The sequence below is a fragment of the Corythoichthys intestinalis genome, chromosome 21 (assembly GCF_030265065.1).
Source record: "Corythoichthys intestinalis isolate RoL2023-P3 chromosome 21, ASM3026506v1, whole genome shotgun sequence".
NCBI lineage: Eukaryota > Metazoa > Chordata > Actinopteri > Syngnathiformes > Syngnathidae > Corythoichthys > Corythoichthys intestinalis.
Genome location: NC_080415.1, coordinates 17,242,525 through 17,262,871, shown reverse-complemented (window position 1 = coordinate 17,262,871; position 20,347 = coordinate 17,242,525). Strand labels below are relative to the sequence as shown.

The 20,347-nt window shown below is 37.5% G+C and overlaps 2 protein-coding genes and 1 long non-coding RNA gene across 3 annotated transcripts in view; 2 read left to right on the top strand and 1 right to left on the bottom strand.

Moving 5' to 3' along the window:
- The window catches only part of LOC130909508 (uncharacterized), a 109,594-nt gene extending 95,528 nt beyond the window's left edge, over positions 1-14,066 (bottom strand). The window contains exons 1-2 of the long non-coding RNA XR_009061761.1: positions 14,005-14,066; positions 12,758-12,906 (exon numbers count right to left, since the gene is read on the bottom strand). This is a non-coding gene — a long non-coding RNA (uncharacterized LOC130909508). The remainder of the gene's footprint in view (positions 1-12,757; positions 12,907-14,004) is intronic.
- On the top strand, positions 11,991-13,841 carry gpx9 (glutathione peroxidase 9). Its single transcript, XM_057826062.1, has 5 exons — positions 11,991-12,166; positions 12,534-12,627; positions 12,782-12,912; positions 12,976-13,106; positions 13,249-13,841. Exons 1-5 carry the CDS (start codon positions 12,035-12,037, stop codon positions 13,304-13,306), a joined length of 546 nt encoding a protein of 181 aa, XP_057682045.1. The 5' UTR covers positions 11,991-12,034; the 3' UTR covers positions 13,307-13,841.
- Positions 14,067-14,193: 127 nt separating the features above from the next.
- Positions 14,194-20,284, top strand: ndufb8 (NADH:ubiquinone oxidoreductase subunit B8). The gene is made up of 5 exons (XM_057826061.1): positions 14,194-14,345; positions 14,545-14,671; positions 16,286-16,385; positions 16,473-16,628; positions 20,124-20,284. Exons 1-5 carry the CDS (start codon positions 14,255-14,257, stop codon positions 20,214-20,216), a joined length of 567 nt encoding a protein of 188 aa, XP_057682044.1. The 5' UTR covers positions 14,194-14,254; the 3' UTR covers positions 20,217-20,284.
- The last annotated feature ends 63 nt before the right edge of the window (positions 20,285-20,347 follow it).

Below are 20,347 nucleotides of genomic sequence, written 5' to 3'. Positions count from 1 at the left end.
GACAAAAATATATCATGCATACTCAATAACTATGTGCTACCCACTCAAAACCCTCTCACACACACATTAATAAAACTAGGGGTGGGAACCTCTAGGTAGCTCACGATGCGATACAATTTGCGAAACAAGGCTCACGAAAGCATTCTACGATATTAAATAAAACTAATAAACTGAAAAACAAGCCATTTTCAACCTTCTGTCATGAATTGGAATGAGTTTATCACTAATATTACTTGTTTTATCACTCGTAGTGAACAAATGTGCATTCGCTGCCACCCTCCCATGTCAAACGGATTGGAAGTCTATGGCGTCTATGACGTCAGTGGCAGCCAATGCGAAGCAATGAGTTAATTTTAGGACATTTCACGTACTTTCTTGTTGATTTTTCGGTCACTTCTTTTTCCATTTGAGGCATTGATGGGTCACTTCCTGTTGATTTGGGGGTTACTGAAAATGAAGTGACTCAAGAATATCCCCAAATGAATCGGAAGTGACTCGAAAATCAACAAGAAATGACCTGTAAATGCCCAAAAGACTGGCTGTGAATACTCTGGTTTCAGTGCCATTGACAGCACTAGATGTCCAATCTGTGGCAATGCTGGTCTTTAAATGAGGGGAAGCTGAAAGTGTGTCCACCTGTGAGTGCTTTGTGAGACGGTGGAGGGGCTCAGCGGCACCCGCTGCTCTGTTGGGAAAGAAACTAGAGTACCAGAAGTCAAGCCTCCAAACACAAGTAGCTACAGGACAAAAAAAAAACTACAGAAATAGAAACTTGATTTTTCGCTAGTCACTTTTAACAAAGCATGTGTTGCTAGGATGATTATGAAAGTCTCTGGTCAACTCAGAACTGTCACGACGCGGGAGGCAAGGAGGACCCAATTGCAGGGAAAACACAGGATGCAAGGCAGGGTGTTGGTGAACTCAAAATGCTTGAATTATCATGACAAATAAAAGCACAAAGTTTAAACAAAAGCTGTAAAGATCCAAAAACTCAGTGACAAACAAAAACTCAAGGCAATAACAAAAGACGGGGTATCCAAAACATACTGGGCGAAAGATAGGGAATGCAAGACGCTCGGATAGACAAAAACCCAATAAGAACAGACAGCACATTGAGAAATTGAATGCAGACATGGGGTAACGAGACAATGAGACACAGTTGGTTGATACAAGAGGCAGTTGATTCGTCAAGACACAAGGAGCAGGCAACAACAGGTGAAATCAATGGGTAATCATGATGACCAGACACACTAGGGCAAAATCTTAACAAAACTCAGCACAAGGCATGACAAGAACAATGTTAATACGACAAAATCACTGATTCGCTCATTTCGCTGTTACTCAAAAAGGGATTTAGTCTCAGACAGATGATCCAATCATCATGCAGAGAAGCAGAGCGTCTGGACCAGACCAACCCCGCCCACTGCCCATAGACACCCAGAGACGCAGGGTGTCCGAAGGGCGGGATAAACCCAACCTTTAGCCAATGACTCGTCTCGTTTCGCTGTAGTGAAACAACGCACTCTAAACTCTGGAGAAGAACAGTGTCCACAATGTTTAAAGGACTGTGAAGCTTCGCAAATGAATGAAAAACAAGCCGCATCATAACCACTGATAAGAAGCTAATTCTTAACAAAAGTTGAGCGCATTATAGTCCATATTTAGTCAATAACCAAGTTTTAATTAGATTTATTTCATATCTGCCGGTCAGATTTTAAAAAATAATAATAATAATAATTTTTTTTTTTTTAATTTAACTTTAAAAGGCCGATACCGATATACGTCAAATTTCCAAATATCGGCGCCGATAATAGTTCTATCTCTACATTTTATCACCTATCTTTTGACATTTTAGGGCAGGGGTCCCCAAACTGCGGCCCGCCTCCACATTTGGTCCGGCCCCCTGAACAATTTTTTTTTTTTTACTTGTGTTATTTATTTCCTGGCTTTTTCTGTGAAGAACCCAGAAACTGTTATTTGGTTATCTATTTAATTAACAGTGTTATTATTATATTATATTATATTATATTATATTATATTATATTATATTATATTATATTATATTATATTATATTATATTATTTTTATTTGATTTACTTTTGTTCCGTGAAGAATCCAGAAAGGGTTATTTGATTGTGGCTTTCTGAAAAACAATAAATTTTTACATTTAGGCACTCCTGCAATTGTCACACTTTTTCTGTTACAAACTGACCCCAGCCCATCATCAGAGAAGGGAAAAGTTATGTGGCCCTCACAGGAAAAAGTTTGGGGACCCCTGTTTTAGGGGAAGCTGAGCTTCCTTTGCAGTCTTAAACCAATCCCCTCTGCGTACAATGGCAGCCAGTGAGCTAAAATATTCTAATGGTAGCATGTGATGGTAGATTTTGGTAGCAACCTGTTAGTTCCTTTTTTTCCATTTGATCAGTGACACCTTTTTAAAACGATGTATCGATTCTTGGTGGGAGCGTATCGATAACCTTTTGGGCTACAAAGTTAATTAGTTCCAGGCCTTTGTTGGTAAGTCCAAATAGTCGTATGTCGAGTAGGATTTTCTAATCAGAATACATTATAATTCCATTAATTCGTTCCACAGCCCGAAAACCTACACTAAATCCTTAATAAATACTGCTTTTACTTTGAAAATAGCAATTACAAAGAGTAAAACAAATAAATTATGAATAAGAAACGGAATAATAATACAGGGTGTTCCAAAATGTTTGACCCCATTTCGTAGGCCAATAATTTTGACACTTTTCCTTGGAATGACCTAAAATTTTCACAGCTTGTGTAGAAACGTTTCAAGTTTTTGAGTGTAACTTTTGGCACTTCTATCTTTTCAGGTTAAGAAATTCCGTGCACTTCAAAAGAAAAGGCATTTTGCGTGTTAGAGTATGCTCGGACTCAGTCACCGAAGACAGTGCAGCGTGGCTTCTTCACAAATTTTGCAACGAAGGCACCAACTAAACAACAAAACAGAGAATTACAGCTGCACTGGAAACCGTTACCGAAGACATGCTACAGCGAGTTCGGCATGAGCTCGAATACCGACTCGACGTGTGCAGAGTCACAGTAGGCGCTCATATTGAACATTTATAAAAATCTGTCAAAAAATCTGTCATAGAACCAACAAATATTTGTACTTTTCTTTGTAAATTTAACCAATAAAACTTATGACCTTCAACATAAAGTTTATTTACTTTCATTAAGATCCATCAAGTAGTTTCTGAGATATGGGCATTTAGAATGGGATGGGTCAACCATTTTGGAAAACCCAGTAAAATAATAGTAATAATAATAATACCGTATTGGCCCGAATATAAGACAGTGTTTTTTCCATTGAAATAAGACTGAAAAAGAGGGGGTCGTCTTATATTCGCGGTCTAGACATTATACCCATTCACGACGCTAGATGGCGCCAGATTTCACTGAAGCGATGTTTTTCATGACAGATCTCAGCTACTCACAAGTTTAACCAGTTTGCATTATTTTATTCCATTTTATTGCAATGTTTTTCCTTATTCAGATTTGTTTCAAGACTACAGTTACAGTTAGACCTCACTTTGACGGTTAATGCACTTATTTCAATTTTGTTGTTTTATCACAATAGATTGGTTTATTTACATTTCAAAAACCAGAGGCAATTCATTTTTCGAATGTGATTGCACTTTAGTTTACATATTTAAATGTTCAGGTATTAAGATTTGAATGAGGCAAAATAACATGCTTTTTCCCTCAAATATATTGTTATAATCATTTGTTTCGGATTTACTGTAATTATTTTCTGTATAAGAATGAATTTGGTGTTCAAAAAGTCTTTTTTCAAACTTGAGTCTTGAAAAAGAGGGGGTCGTCTTACAATCAGGGCCGTCTCATATTCGGGCCAATACTGTCTTTCCTATAATAATTTAACAAATCAGGTTCTTATGTGGCCGATGTACGTATATTGCGTGGTGTACCTGAACGCACAGCGTGGATGACGACAGAGAGAGTGCAGTTGAAATATTGCTTTCTCTTTTAACGTCCTGTTGTTACAGGCGTCAACTGCCACGGACATTTGGCGTGTTGTGTTGCACAAGTTCTGAAATAAATGATTAAAAACCTGACAAATCTGGCGATCTCTTTTGCGATGGTACCACAATAACAATTGTCACCTTTACTTTATAAAGACTGGCGAACGGAGGTCTGAGGAGTATTGTCAAGCAGTTCACAGACGCACACCCCACGCTCATATTTTTCTATCATTTCCATCTTCATTTCAATGGTAAGCCTCACCTTTCTTCCTGCTTTAACATTCCTATGTTGATTTCTCTCAAAAGAAAATCCTCCGTGCGTCCGTCTTGCGGGAAAACAATTAAATTGCGACGCCGTCATAAATCGTCGTGTTTCGAGCATTTTGTCAGATGTCGAAAAGATCGTGTGTCAAAGTGATCGAAGTCGAGGTATCACTGTTTTCGATATATTGTCACACCCCTACTCCAGTACATGCCCGAAACTCTTATACTGAAAAAAAAAAAAAAACTTCTTACTGGAAAAAAAAAACTTCTTACTCCCACCAAGTCTCACTGAAAAACCTTACAGCTGTTTTTGTGTGTGTAGGATGTTAGAGAACTGTAATGGCATCTCAAATAATGAGAGGTTGTTTCCCCCTCTCACAGCAATCACCATGATGTTTGGATCATGTAAAATAAGCAACCTGATTAGTTTTGTGCCCAAAAATGAGGCGGCAAAAGCTAGCGAGACATTCCTCATTGCATTGCTGCTTAAAATAAGATATGTATGAGTGGGCAGAAAGGGAGCTGTTTAGTGTCGGCTTGGGGAGGCAGGTAGGCAGCCTCTTAACGTCTCATTCAAGCTAGAAGCAAAAAATATGCAAGTGAGAGAGAGAGACAGAGTTGGGGGAGAAACACTTCTAGATCAATTCCACCTTCTGCACGTCGGTGTGAAAGAAGGCGACGACACATGACCTACATTTGCTTTTTGAGGCGGGCTCCAGCGGCAAGGCCCTGTGTGAAATGCGGGGGGAAAAAAGACAGCCAAATTGTTGCACGCATGAAAAGAAACATTATAAATAACAATATAGGAAAAGTGCGTATTTTTTGACAAGTCGAAAAAGGGAGAGGAGTAGACGAGACAAGGAGAAAGTTTGACGCTAATCCTCTTCCTCCTGTTTATATAACACACATCTCCTATTCTATTCCGTGCACTTCAAAGCTTTGCCAATCTGCATATATGATGCATCCAGGGAACAGCAGGAGGTGAGTGTGTGTGTACTTATGGGAAGAACGTTTGAAGAATCCTAAGCTTCTTTGGAGTGTATTTAGACGACTTTAGATGCGTGACTGCTCGTCTCCCGTCAAGATAGTCGCATTTGCAAATAAAGCAGTAAATGACCAAATTTGAGAAAGAAGGATACGGTGGAGGAAATAACATGAGTTCCTTCCCAGAAAGTCATTCAGTACATGTGGACAAACACAAATGAACACTAATTACTTTCACTTTTGATTATTTGGGTTTTGGTTTTGTCAAATGTTATCATAATTTTCACCACTTCAGACCTAAGCATGATGCATCTGCGTCTCTAAACCAATAAATACACTGGAATTTAGTTGCTATTGCCACTTCCGGGAGATGATTGGATGAAACTTTACCCATTGAAATGAAATCATTAGGTTTAGCACGCCCTCTTTGCTCTATTTGTCTCCTTGAAAATGGCTGACCAAACACAACTTAAAAAAGGATAACATAAAGTGCTCGTTTCCCATTAAAAACATGTTAACATTAACGCGGAAGTTCAGAATCTTTGACATTAGGCTTAATGTTCGAGTTTGCAGGGGTTTAATTAGTTGGTGGACTTGATTTCAACAAATTTCGTGCAGTTTGTAAGTTAATTGAGAGTTTCAGGGCTCCGGAGTGGCTAAGCTAGCGCGAGTCAATAGGAGAAACTTAGCAAGCCAATAAAAAATGATACAGATCTACAAACAGATCCAACATAGTCAAATTATTCAATTTTGCAGATCATTGTTCTAAAACACCCATGCGGCCAAAACAATGTCACATAAAAACTCCCGTAATTCATTTCATTCTGCAGGACTATTTTTTTTAGATGCGTAATACGACCACGATAGAGAGGACTGCTTCGGCCACTCGTGCTCACGCTGCATTCGAGGGAGGTTGGAAGTCAGACATCTGCTGCTCGGAGGGTACAAAGTTGCGACCTCAACGCATTCCAAGCGAATGTAAACAGCAGAGATGGCTGATCGCGACAAGTTGTTTTTTATTTTGGCCATCAAAAGACATTTTGACCTTCAGCAAACCTGCCTTCTCGTGAGTGATCAAATAGTGGAGGCGTTCCAATTATGTTTTTCCAGATCGGAGGTTAGAAACTCTGACTACCCACCTTCTCAAATGCAGCAACAGTTTGCTGAGTTAACTGATGGCCGGCAACATGGTGAAATGTGCATTTAGAGGCTGTGGAAACAGACAGAAGAAATGGGCCAAGGAAAGTTTCCATAAATTCCCTATGAAGAACGAGGAACAATATACAGTAAATGGTTACTTGCTGGTGGTTACGACATAAAAAATCAGCGGTGAAAAAAAACGATGTGATATCACTCCGCCCTGCTCCTCTGCAGAGCTTCTGGAATACAAAAGTTGCTGTTCATACTGCAAATATTGATGCAATGCTAAGTTTTAATAACTTTATTCTAAAAACATAGCCAACAATATTGATGGCATGGGTCATCAATGATTTTCATGTGTGCATTGGTTGTTTTTTGATTGGCATGCTAAATCGGCCTAATTGAGTCACGCTAGCGTTGCCACTCTGGAGTAACTAATGCCCCTTTCCCACTGAAACTAGTGGGTCAATGCGCGTTTTTTCCAAGCCGATGCAACCCACTAGCAATTGGCATTTGGCACCTTTCCCATTGACAAAAAAAGCCATGTCTTTTTTTTTTTTTCACCCATCTAACCCCCCACCCTTCCTCAGCCGTGCATAAGGTTACGTGACGTCACCACGCTAAGGTGCGCGTCGACAAGTGCGACCGAATTCATTCAGTTCAAGGAGGTAAACAATGCAGAGCAACATGGAAGCCTCCTTTCTCCATGGATGGAAAGGAGCTGGCAGGTCTCATCGTCTTTCCAATGCTGGGACATGCTGTTCAATGTGGTGCGCTACTGGCTCCTTCTTCTTCTACTAGCTTTGTTGTAAGCATCGAAGTAACTACGGTTGCGGGGCGTGTTAAATGGGAGGCAACTGGCACGTTGTTATGACGCATCACGTCACTACGTAGATTAGGATGTTGACTGTTGACCCGGGGTTTTGCTTTCACACTGCATGACGATCAGAGCCGAGGTGATTTTAACGCGGGTCGCTTGGCGGGTTGATTGACACGGGTCGAGGCGGGTCGCTGCACCTTTCCCACTGCCACCAAAAGCTGATTGTTAGTGGGTTGGCAATGGGTTTTTTGGCCAGTGGGAAAGGGGTATAACAAACTACATGGAATTTGTTTGGATCAACTTCACCGACTAATTGAACCTTATTTCAAAAGCCTGATGTCAAAAATTCTGAACTTCCCCTTTAAAATTAAAAATAACCAAGAAAAGCATGAAATATCATCAACCAAAGAATTACACTTTGTTATGGCGTTTGAGTAGAGTAAGAATCAGCGCAAATGTTTTTTTTTTTTTTTTTGCCAAGCAGAAAAAATGCAGGTCTGAAGGGGTTAAACCTGTTGCTGAGATATTGATTTTGACTTTTCCTCTCCGGAAACATGATGGAAATACTTTAGAAAAAAATTAATTAATATCACGTTAAAGGCGGTTAGCATGTGATAACTTTCACATTGTAACGATAAATGATAATAAGTGTTAGTTTGGAGCTTTAAAAAAAATAAAATAAAATAAAATAAAATTTGCGAAATACTCTTATTTATTTTGCTATATTAAATTACAGTGACTTACAAAAATATTAAATTCACTTTTTTGGGATAAAACTGTGTCGATGTTCACATCACTTGGGCCCACTTTGCTACTGTTGGCCATTATGTTGGTATTTAGTGTAAAAAGTTTTAGGACCACTGCTCTAGTTCCTCACTAAAGTGATGTCTCACAAGATTTGCTGACTCCATGCATAATTTGGCAACGTTGCTTAACTTAATCATGCTGAACTATTTCCTTTCCCTTCCTTAGAAAAAACAATTGGAAAAAGATCAATCAGACCCCAATTTGTCCGGCTATCCGCGATAATTCCACTGTGAGCTGAAGTTGGAGGCATATCATACATAAACCGATGTTCTTGGCACCGTGCTTTGATAAAAACAGGAAATATCTTGTTATGAGAAGAAGCCCTTTAAACACAGATGTTACGCGGCCGAGCAAGGCAACGCACGGACCAACACACGCAGAATAACAATTTACTTAATGGACGCGTAAAACGGCGAGCCAAGACAAGTTGCCAAGAAGCATTGTTTGCTGATTGTGTCTGTCCCCTCTGCTCTTCCTACACATACACACACACACAATGAGGTTTAGTGGGGCTAGCCTTAAGGCCTCATGCAATATTTTTCTTGGCAAATCGAGGGAGACAGCAAGAGAGGCACTGGCAATATGTCACTGTAAACGCTGCCATCACAAAGCACACCCTGTGGCGAGAAAAAAGGAGAATAGGTGGGGGAAGGAGTGTATGGCGGAGGTGTGATGAGCGGTGACGTCTACATTTGAGGGACGACACGTAGAGCTGACCTACTGTATGTCTTACTGAACTTGTGACTGAATTCTCCTTCCTTGCAATTCAACAAATGCGGGCAAAACAATGAACAAATGATTAACAATAAAACTGAGAGGTCCCAGGGTCCATTCCGTGTTCCTGTGTGGAGTTTGCATGTTTTCTGATTTTTACAACTTTCCCCAAAAAATGGATGTTCCTCAGGAGTTGACTTACTCAGAATGAAATCTTTGCCTGTTTAGTAAAACACACAAATTTAAGGTTTATTCCACAGCTATCTACCGTACTACAATTTTGTTAGTACTGTACTTGCCAGAGGCAGGTATAGTGGCCAAGACCTTTACTCAAGTAAGAGTAACGTTACTTCAAAATAATATTGCTAAAGTAAAAGTAGTCATCCCTAAAAAATACTCAAGTACAAGTAAAAAAGTATTTGGTGAATAGAATACTCAAGTAATGAGTAACATTGTGGGTAACTCCTTATGATGTTTGATTTTTTTTTTTTACGGTATTTTGTTTCTCAGCACAAAGTTATCTTTATGAACTGTTATTATTATACTGTACTATAATGTATTACATAACCACATCAAGCCAAAGAAAGAAAAAAAAAAAATCACTGCATTCCGGCGAGAGAGAAAAAATCTACAGAAAAGAAGCATTCGTCCAAAGAACATGAGTGCCCTCTAGTGGAGAAAATAGTTCCTAGTTTGAAGGGTTGAATAGTGAATAGTTTCATCACAGTTCATATTATGAAACTAAAACGATCATATCTCTTTTCCGTGGTCAATCAGTGCCAAATAAAAACTGGGAGAGAGGTTAAAAAACTTAAAATCTGTGCTTTCGAGTCATGTTGAGGGCAGCGCTCTATGTCAAATACTTAATTTTTTTACAGTGCTTTAAAGACACTACATGATTGAACAGGTCGGCGTGATTATAGGACGGCAAGCTTGAGTCTGATTGGTGTAAAGGAGTCATGTGATTATTGTTGCAATGTCTCATTGGTGAAACTGGTAGAGTGACTGTTGGCATCGCTGGAGGGGGGAAAAAAAGTAAAAACTAATATGTGGAATAAAGAAGGAAAAGGAATAGTGTAGCACAAAGTAGTGGAGTAAGAGTAGCGTTTCTTCTTCACAAATCTATTCAAGTAAAAGTAAAATGTATGTCGTGGTAAAACTACTCTTAAAAGTACATTTTTCTCCGAAAGTTACTCAAGTAAATGTAGGGGAGTAAATGTAACGCGTTAGTTCCCACCTCTGGTACTTGCACACAATTACTGTATAATTACAGTAGTCGTATCCTTTGTGAAAATATTCGTGTTCAGTAAACATTGCAGTCCTGTCTGTTTTTTTTTTCATACTTCATTATACCTATATCAATTTTTTAATTACTTTTTTAAAACAAGCACAATGTTAAGTAAGGTATTTTTCATATTTTTATTTAACAAAAGGGCACGCCATTATTTTAAAAAAAAAAAAAAAAAAAAAACGATATTAGTTTTGGGTTCAGCACGCAAAAATTGGTTGGGAACAGCTGTTTGACTTCACTCTAGAAAAATTGGTATTCCCAGTCTGATTTGTTAGCCCACTGAGCTAGCTGCTCCAAGCATTCATAAAAAGGGCAGCAGTGCCCACGTGTGGCTACAAAGACTCAGTGCAACAGAAAACATGGTTGATGATTTTGGTATTAACTGCAAAACATGACAGTAATGGGCAGACAACTACGACAACCCCTTTCACATTTGCAGTTACAACAAGATTGGTCAAAGTCAGGGGTGTCCAAACTACGGCTCACGGACCAACTCACTTTTTATTGCCCCGCAGCAACTGCTAAAAATATCATTGAAAATATGCATTTAGGGTGACCATATTTTGATTTCCAAAAAAGAGGACATTCGGCCAGGCCTAGAGATACTTGAATTTTACTCTAAGTTCAATCTAAGGTGCCTATATCACTTGAATATATTTAAAGTGTGCCTCCTCCATCTGGAGAGAAAAATTAAGTTTTATAAAAAAATATATATTGCCATTTAGTATATAACCAAAAGAACAATTCAAATTCTCAGAGGTTACTCAACAAGCTTTAATCTTCCTAAAAAATAATCAAACAACAAACCGCAAAAACATATATAGATTTAATAATGATTAAAAAAAAACAATATAATTCAGACCCACGGAAATGTTGTCCAGTCAATACACACACACAGTAGGCTATAAGCCAACTAAACATATCTATAAATTACTATCACCACAATTGTTGCTGAACAATTCTTGTTCTCATTCAATGTTCTAGATTGCAGGAAAACGATAACTGAAATAAATTGACAAACTATTCAAGCAGCACATTTCCAAATGCAGCAGTTCAAAACTACATTCCCTATAATGCCTAGTGCGGCTTAGCTCACTGACCCTATTAGCGAGCACCGGTAGCCGAGGCAAAATCAAACATTGCTATAAAAGTTTACAATCATCGACAGCGCAACAATGCAACACCAAACGGGATTTTACAGATCAAGCCAGTACAAAGTTTCGACAGAAGTCAACAGTTGCCAAAAAGTACGTTTAGCAAGTGTACCTGTAGCCTGTGAGCTAATGTCGTGATGAAGGTTTGTTTGTGAATGAGAATTAATAGTTAACGCCATGATTAAGCCAGTCTATGACTGCATACGCATGTGCAAATTTGTATCCAAAGTAAAATAAAGGTATTTTCGATTGAATTACTCTTTTGGGTACATAAGCATTTGATTATATACGTATTGATCGTAAAAAAAACTCTTCTCAACTGGACAGGCTCTCTGGGAACACGTCACAGGCAGCACAGTACCGTAGTATTCTGTGCAATGTGTCAGTTAATTTCAACACACGCTAATTGGTCCCGTGAAAAATAATTAAAACCAAACATTTTCATGAATTTATTAAACCCGGTCGGACGCAACAGACAGGACGTGAAAAGTAGACATGTCCTGGCAAAAGAGGACGTTTGGTCACCCTAAGCGTGAATTCAGCCTATATTACAGGCCCTTTGATTTTTCTGAAAGCGGTGCTACGAGAAAAAATTTGGGACACCCCTGGTCTAAGTTATTCCTCAAGCCTGTCCTTAGCAGATTCCAGCGTACTATTCCTCTTCCTGAACAAATGACCAATGTCCTGCTTGCTCACCTCTGCCCACAGGAACAATGAATTCAGTCACGCTGAACAATTGCTGACCCGTTTGTTTGTTTCAATGAATGGCACGGATCGAGTCGTTTACCAAACGACTAACTCAGAGTCGGTGTATGCTAGCAAAAGCTTCACACACATTAAAAAAAGGAGCATGCTGAATAAATCGGTCTACGATTTCTCTGCTGAGACACTGGAGGGAGTGATGGTACCACTCGCCAGCTTCCAGGGTAAGGTGCTTCTTGTCGTCAATGTGGCCACCTTCTGAGGGTCAACAATAGAAGAGGTAAAATTGCTTTTTCATGTTATGAGAAAAATATTCATTTTGAACAGCTCCAGTGTAATCCACACAGTTTTGTGTTATGTTAATATAGTGTCTTTTGGAAAGCATATTTTCAGAATCGCGAATTGTGACATAAAATGATGGAATTACTGTTTTGGATGAAGTTCTGTACAATAGGCTTTTTTTCTTTTTTAAAAAAGTTCTCAGTTTATGAAAACTAAGTGTATGACGAGGTTTTGGGGTGTTTTTTCATTGCAGGCCAGATCTAATGTTCTATGGTCCTTTGGTTGTCTATACGTATGTCCTTTTCATATAGACCATTGAATTTCTATCAGAAGCATGTGGCCTGTTCTTTCACTTTGTTCTTCAGTACCATCGACTGAATGCACTCATGGAAATGTTCGGTGACATCAACTTCACAGTACTGGGCTTCTGCTGCAACCAATTTGGCCTTCAGTCTCCTGGTGGGTCCACATGTTCTATCAGATATTTTGTGAAACTTTGATCCCTTTTAACATTTTGGACTGTCTTTTGTTCTGGACTGAAAGTCTAGTCCAGTTCTGTCATATTTTAGTATTTGTATGTTGTACATACCTGCATTTGTGCTTCTTGCTTTAGAGGGGAATCATGAAACCCTGAACATCCTTAAGTACGTGAGACCCGGAAGAGGATTCGTGCCAAGGTTTCCCATTTTTTGTAAGGTGGACGTAAATGGAGTTAACGAAGATCCGCTGTTCACCTACCTAAAGGTAAACAAATAGAGAATTTCATTAACAAATGCCAGCTTTACACATTTGTATATCATATCACAGGAATCTTTACCCTTTGTGAACCCTGTCATTGGCGACATAAAGAAGTTCTATTGGTCACCAATCACTGTCAATGATATCCGATGGAACTTTGAAAAGTTTCTAATCACCGCAGAGGGCAAGCCCTACAGAAGGTAAAGTTTTTGACTTTTTTAATCACCCTTCTTCTTTCACTACTCCAGGTTAGACAATTATCCAGCTATTATCCTCTAAGCTATTTTATTGATCAGTGATCAAGCACACATTCATTACAGTAATTCCATTACTTTCCTACAGGTACGAACTTCACTGTCCAATCGATAAGGTGGAAAAGGACATTGCTGAGCTTCTGTAAGGGACTCTTGTCAGTTGATCAGCGGTGGCAGCGTGACGGTCCCTCGGTAAACGCACATGTGTGCCCGAGCTGGATCTGATGAGGAAGAGGAACAGGACTCGGAGCAACAGTGCATTCACTCTGGGATCAAAATCCTCTCCGCCACCAATAGTATAAAATTATAGTAATACTAATAAATATTAACAAATTAATGAAAGCGCTTCTAAGAATCACTCAGTAAATAAAGCAATATACTCTAACTAATCCCATTTAATCTTATTGGTAGGTTGTCATAATTGCACGCCCGGCTGGCTTGAGATCATCTCAAGGGTCATGCCAGAAACTGACAACATTTTGGAGGGTTTTGTCTGCACAGACCATTCTTATGGATGGTAAAGTCCACCAATTCTCTTAAATAAAGCAATGAAGGAGGAATATCATACTTCTTTAAACTTGTTGCATCATATTATTAACCTTCCATGGTTCACCATCCTCCATGTCCCTATCAATCTGTTTTATGCCTTACAAATCACTAAAATCTCAATCAATAAAAAAACTCAACCACAGGTGACTTTGACTATCTATTTATGGGTTGAAAGAGAGTTTGTAAAATTACATGCATCGAATTTTAAGTAAAGAATATCAATATAACAAATTGCATCGTTAGAACAAATACATACTCAAGTAAAGCACAATTTTTAGCTTAAGTAATACATTACCTTCCACCACTGTTGCATAATGTCATAATATTGTCTGTTGGTATTTTCCTCTGACATAAATCAAGTAAACATCTCAACTTTTACCCTATACGATATTAGAATAATTCTAACATGAATACAATTGAAAAAACTATATGTAGAAAAACAAACATTACAATTCTGTGTTTCAGTTTGTCCTCGTGACGACCCATACTTGTATCGCGCATGCGTAGTACTTTTCGCGTCGGTCTAGCTTCAGTAGCCAGTAAACATGGCTGTCGTTGGTTTCCGACGGTGGGCCCAAGCCCTTTCGAAGGGGCGAGGGTCCGAAATTTCGGCTCTTCTTTCCGGATCTAGGGCTGGTAAGTTTAGCTGTTGCAATTTTTTTGTGTGTTCATCGTGAGTGCATTGAAATATATGCGTTTTGTGGTCTGCTTTGAGAATCAAACTGATATAACCTTGACATGCTAGCTTTAGCAGTGCTTAGCTTCATAGGATGATGAAGAAATAAAGCTGCTTTTACCGTTTTGATTCATTTTCTTATTATTCGTGTTTTTCCAGCATCTGGTGCTTCAAAAGCTGATCTACCAGGCGCATACCCTAAAACTCCAGAGGAAAGAGCAGCTGCTGCTAAGAAGTACAACATGAGGGTTGAGGACTATGAGCCCTATCCAGACAATGGAGAGGGGTATGGTTTTATTATTTTATTAATGAATTTGATTGTTTTATACTTATCTAGCCCCTCCCAAGGCATGATCATAATTCATGGTGGGGGTTTTGGATTAAATGTATCAAATCTGACAACGGCAAATGACCAGGCATTGCCTGTGTACTTGACATTACAACATGACAAAATTTTATGACTGTAATTTTCGCACTATAAGGCACACTTGACTATTAGCCGCCACCCACCAAATTTGACACGAAAACTGCAGTTGTTCATAGATAAGCCGCACTGGACTATAAGCCGCAGCTCTCCTCACTGTATTATAAGTGTCCGTCATTAGACCAAATGAACTTTTAACCAATTGACCCCAAAACTTCATTGCTTCAAGAAGCTTCATTTGGCCATAACTGCTCCCTTTGGGGAGACATTCAAACTCTGCTGTCTCTTGCTGTCAATACTGTTGTTGTCCAACATGCTTCCTAGCATGCATTGCAGCGCTTCCGATATAAATAATAATCAAAATTCATGTTCCGTGCTAATTATTTCTTCAGTTATTGTTCCAGTTGTTTCATTAAGTGCTAGTAATGGTATTTGGTAACACTTTATTTTATAGTAGCGCAAAAAAAACTGTAATTAGACAATCATAATTATGACATGACACTGTCATGAGCATTAATGAATGCTTATAACAGATGTTATTTAGTGTTATCCGGCAAATTATCTCAATTTTGAATGGATGTAAAAGATCTGAGCTGAACATGAATGGAGTTAGTGACATAATTTGGCAGATGACACTCAATGACATCTGTCGTAAGCAATCGGTAATGCGCATGATAGTGTCATGTCATAATTATGAAAGTCTTATGATAGTCTTATGACGCCGCTTTCAAATAAAGTGTTCCCTATTAACCCAAATAAATCAACAAATAAGCCACACTGGAACTATAAGCCGCAGGGTTCAAAATGAAGGAAAAAAGTAGCGGCTTGTAGTCTGAAAATTACTTCAGGTGGGTGTGTTATGCATCCCCGTTATTGTTGATACTACATACACCACTTTACACTGCGCATCTGTGGTCTAATTATAACAAAGCAAATTTCCAGAGACTACAAGTGGCATGTAATGATTCACTGAGAATCTTGTTGAAAAGGCCCAAATGGACCAGAGCTCCAGAAATGTTTGTAGCAGCTCGGGTGAATACCCTCCAGTCTGTTTTAAGGGTATACATGTTTAATTTTATCTGTCGTCTGAATGGTTCGAAAAATGTGATTTTGTTGGGCCTGACAAACATTTTGTACAGCTTTACACGCTACTTGTCACGGTATTGGAAGCACTGGTATACGTGCCTTTTGAATGTGGGTCGCTCGGAGACCCGGTGCTGTGTGGAATTGTTTTACTATTTATTTATTTATTTATTTATTTTTTTTTTTTAATTGTTATTATTATTTTTTTAATCTTTTGCTGTGCTGTGTTGTTGGACCTTGAGTCTGTTAATAAAATCTATCTACATAGTTAAAAATGCTTTGTCCTCATTGTTTACTTGAAGTATGGTTTTATTTGTTTTTGTTTAGCTCTAAAATTGCAGCTCATAAAGACACCTTTTACAAGCTAAATGTTTTTTTTTTTGTGTTTTGCAGCTTTGGTGATTATCCTAAACTTCCAGATAGATCTCAGCATGAGAGAGATCCCTGGTATCAGTGGGACCACCCTGATCTGAGGAGGAATTTTGGGGAGCCGGTAAATACTATAATAGAGGGATGATGTTTTGCCTTCCTTTTTGTATCACGGTCAGTCTGTCATTTATTTTTCTTTCTGCTTTTTTAGCTACACTGGGATTTCGACATGTACATCAGGAACCGTGTGGATACATCTCCCAGCCCTGTGCCCTGGGACAGAATGTGCAAGCAGCTGTTTGGTTTCATCGGGTTCATGCTGTTCATGTTCTACATCGGGGAGAAGTTTCCATACTACCGCCCTGTTGTAAGTAAAAACCTCAGCAGATTGACAAAAAAATTATCTGTTTATTTGGTCATCATTATATGAAGACCAAAGAGATGAGCTATAAGGACTATGAGACCAACTTTGTAAATTTACAACATTGTCATCATTTTGAGACCATTTGAATAAAGTTGAATTTGATCGAAAAGAAATCATGTGAGAATTAAGACATAAATTTACAGGATTGTCTTTTGACCTGTGTGGTATTAATACGATTTTTTTTTTTTTCTGGTCCTATTATCATGAGAAGATACAGTACAAATTTTCTGATAACGGAGTTGCAATTTAATGAGAATACATTTGAAGTATACCAGGAAATACATAATGAATTCATGAAAATGCAAACAACAAAAGTTTCTTAAAAAAAAAAAAAATCTAAAAAATTTGAATGATGAGAAAAAACGAGCAAACTATTGAAAAAGGATTGAAATGGTAATTTTTTTAGAACAATGCAGTTACAACAAATGTAAGAAATGTTTTTTTTTTTAATTACTTTTTTCATGTCGTTTTTATATTCAAGGATGTTCTGGTACCTTCATTTCATACAGTGCATATTCACTGTCTCCTGTTCCATTAAAACATAAAATTGTTGTCTATATTTTGGACTGCAAGTAAATTTTTCAATTGCTTTCACCATGAAGTTGTTTTAGGCATGTTGTAAGTAACAATGAAGACAAAATGTATGGCTATTTCTTTCAAAAAATATTTTATTACAGCTTCCTGACTTAACTGTAGTCAACAAATGGTAAATGTAAAGTATTTATATAGCGCATTTATCTACATGGTTACCATGCACAAAGCGCTTTACATTAGCACACATTTACCCATTCACGCACATTCACACACCAATTGTGCTGCTGCCATGCAAGACGCTGCCAAGCCATTGGGGGCAAATTATGGTTCAGTGCCTTGCCCAAGGGCACTTCGACAGTGGGCATTCACAGCCTGGAATCAAACTACTGACACTTTGGTCCCAGGACAACTCCAGCTACCAACTGCACCAGTGCTGCCCTACAACTGTATCGATGATAAAATTTGTTGGCTACTAATTTATTAATCTATTTTTATCGATTTATTCCATTAGTTGTTGCAGCCTTCAGGCATAAAAATCTCTCACCTTTCGGCGAAATTCGCCGTTTTGAAGTCAAAACGGATGACCTACGTGAATTGTGTAGATCCGAGGAGAATATTTGGGGGGGGGGTCGTAAGTCCATCTAACTAACTAACGACATGTTTTATTGAAGTTGCTTAGCCTGTCGCTATATGCAATGAGTCCATTTATCGCAAGGTAAATAAAAATGAGGGCGGTAATTTTCACGGCTGCGTTTTTATCACAGCATGCGTGTAGATGACATATAAGACTCCAGTTCATTTCACAGATTTTTATTGGTCGTCAACACGCTGTAGAATTACAGTTCAGACATACAAAATAAGGAAACACATCTATATTAAGCACTGTAAACGTTATCATTGCTACATTGCGACTAATGGGGAAAAAAAGACAACCTACTTTAGCCTGCTATAAAACATTGGCAGTCTTCTCCAAAAAAAACTTGCGGTTAAAAGGTGACACTTCAAACATGAAAAATCGAAGTTAACACCATTTGCAAATGAAAAAATGGGGGGGGAATCTATTAGTGACACCACAAGCAATGACGAAAAGTGCTTTTTTGCAGAGTGTAAAGCTAACGGTTAGCGGTTTCGCAAACATATTTCCAGTGAACATTTCAAAATAAAAGCATGTCATGTTCGTCATAAATAACGATTTCTGGAGTTAATCCCACATACTTCAGAATTAATACTATAATATTTTAATTATGGCTGTCAAAATTATCGCGTTAACGGGCAGTAATTAATTTTTTGAATTAATCACGTTAAAATATTTGACGCAATTAACGCAAATGCCCCGATCAAACAGACTAAAATGACAGTATAGTGTAATGTCCGCTTGTTACTTGTTTTTTGGTGTTTGGCTCCCTCTGCTGGCGCTTGGGTCCAACTGATTTTATGGGTTAGTACCATGAGTGAAAATGTTGTAATTATTGACATCAACAATGGCGAGCTACTAGTTTATTTTCTGATTGGAAATTTTACAAATGTTAATAAAACAAAAACATTAAGAGGGGTTTTTAATATAAAATTTCTGTAACTTGTCCTAACATTTATCTTTTAAGAACTACAAGTCTTTCTATCCATGGATCGCTTTAAGAGAATGTTAATAATGTTAATGCCATCTTGTTGATTTATTGTTATAATAAACAAATACAGCACTTAAGTACCGTATGTTGAATGTATATATCCGTCTTGTGTCTTATCTTTCCACTCCAACAATAATTTACAGAAAAATATGGCATATTTTATAGATGGTTTGAATTGCGATTAATTACGATTAATTATTTTTTAAGCTGTAATTAACTCGATTAAAAAATTTTATCGTTTGACAGCCCTAATTTTAATACTATAATACTACAGAATTCAGATTCTTCACTAAGAATAGCTTTAAAATCACAGCCTTTATGAAAAATATGATTGGCAATGAATAATTATTGTAATTATTATAATACTATTATATATAGTAGTATACTATAATAATAATGCTAGATTTTTTTTTTTTTAAGAATTGTTTTAAATAATCTTTGAAAGGCAAAGTCAGTGTTCTGAATCTGTTTACATTCCATTGTTTTGCACTAGTAAATGCTAACAGAATTTGACCTCATTGTTTAGGTGTGATTAATTATTGTTATTTACATGTTTATTTGTGCTTTAATAAGGAATATAAGTGATCAAAAATGTTTATGTGAATTAATAAGTGTCAACAAAAATTTCATAGCTAAATTAGTGAAAAAAATAAATAAATAAAATAAATTAGTAAAAATAATCGGCTGACTAATCGAGAGAAAATTAGTTGTTAGTAGTTCCGGTACACTGTACCGGAACACATTTCCTCCACATCCTTCTCACCTTTTTAACACCTGACCTATTTTCATGCCTGAGCCTTATTAAGAAGCTAGTTTAGACAGATATCTGAAAATTGGCAAAAATGTGAATTGTTGTTTTTCAAAGTAAAAGCTGATTTTTGTTCATGTCATACTTTGACTTTACAAATATTTACAACTGAGAAGTTATATGTATGTTGTAATTTCAAGAATTTAGACATGTGTAAGGTGAAGAAGATCCTAAACGATTAATTGCTTATCAAAATAGTTGTTGATTAATTTGCTAATCAATTAGTTGTCGATAATAAGATAGTTGTCGATTAACAGGATAATTGCCTGTTTTGAGGAGTTTTTTTTTTTTTTTTTTTTTTTTTTGGATGGCAATTCATTACAGGAAAAAAAAAAAAGATTTGCTGAAGCATTTTCCAATGGTTGTATTGAAGCAACCGCACTTGAAATTGCTTTCTCTTTTTATTCTGTGGAAATATTCACGAATCTAAATTCATTTTCACTCACATATATATATTTGTCTCCATTTCAGGCACCGAAACAATATCCGTACAACAACCTGTATCTGGAAAAGGGTGGAGATCCTGAAAAACAGCCCGAAGAAGTCAAGAATTATGAAATCTGAACGCTATCGTTCAATTCTTTAACTGTATATATATTTCTGTCAAGAATAAAAACTTCTGCCTAAATTAACTTGTAATTATATCGTTTATTTTATCAGAAAAATGATGGGAGAAATGTGATGTGTATTAGAGC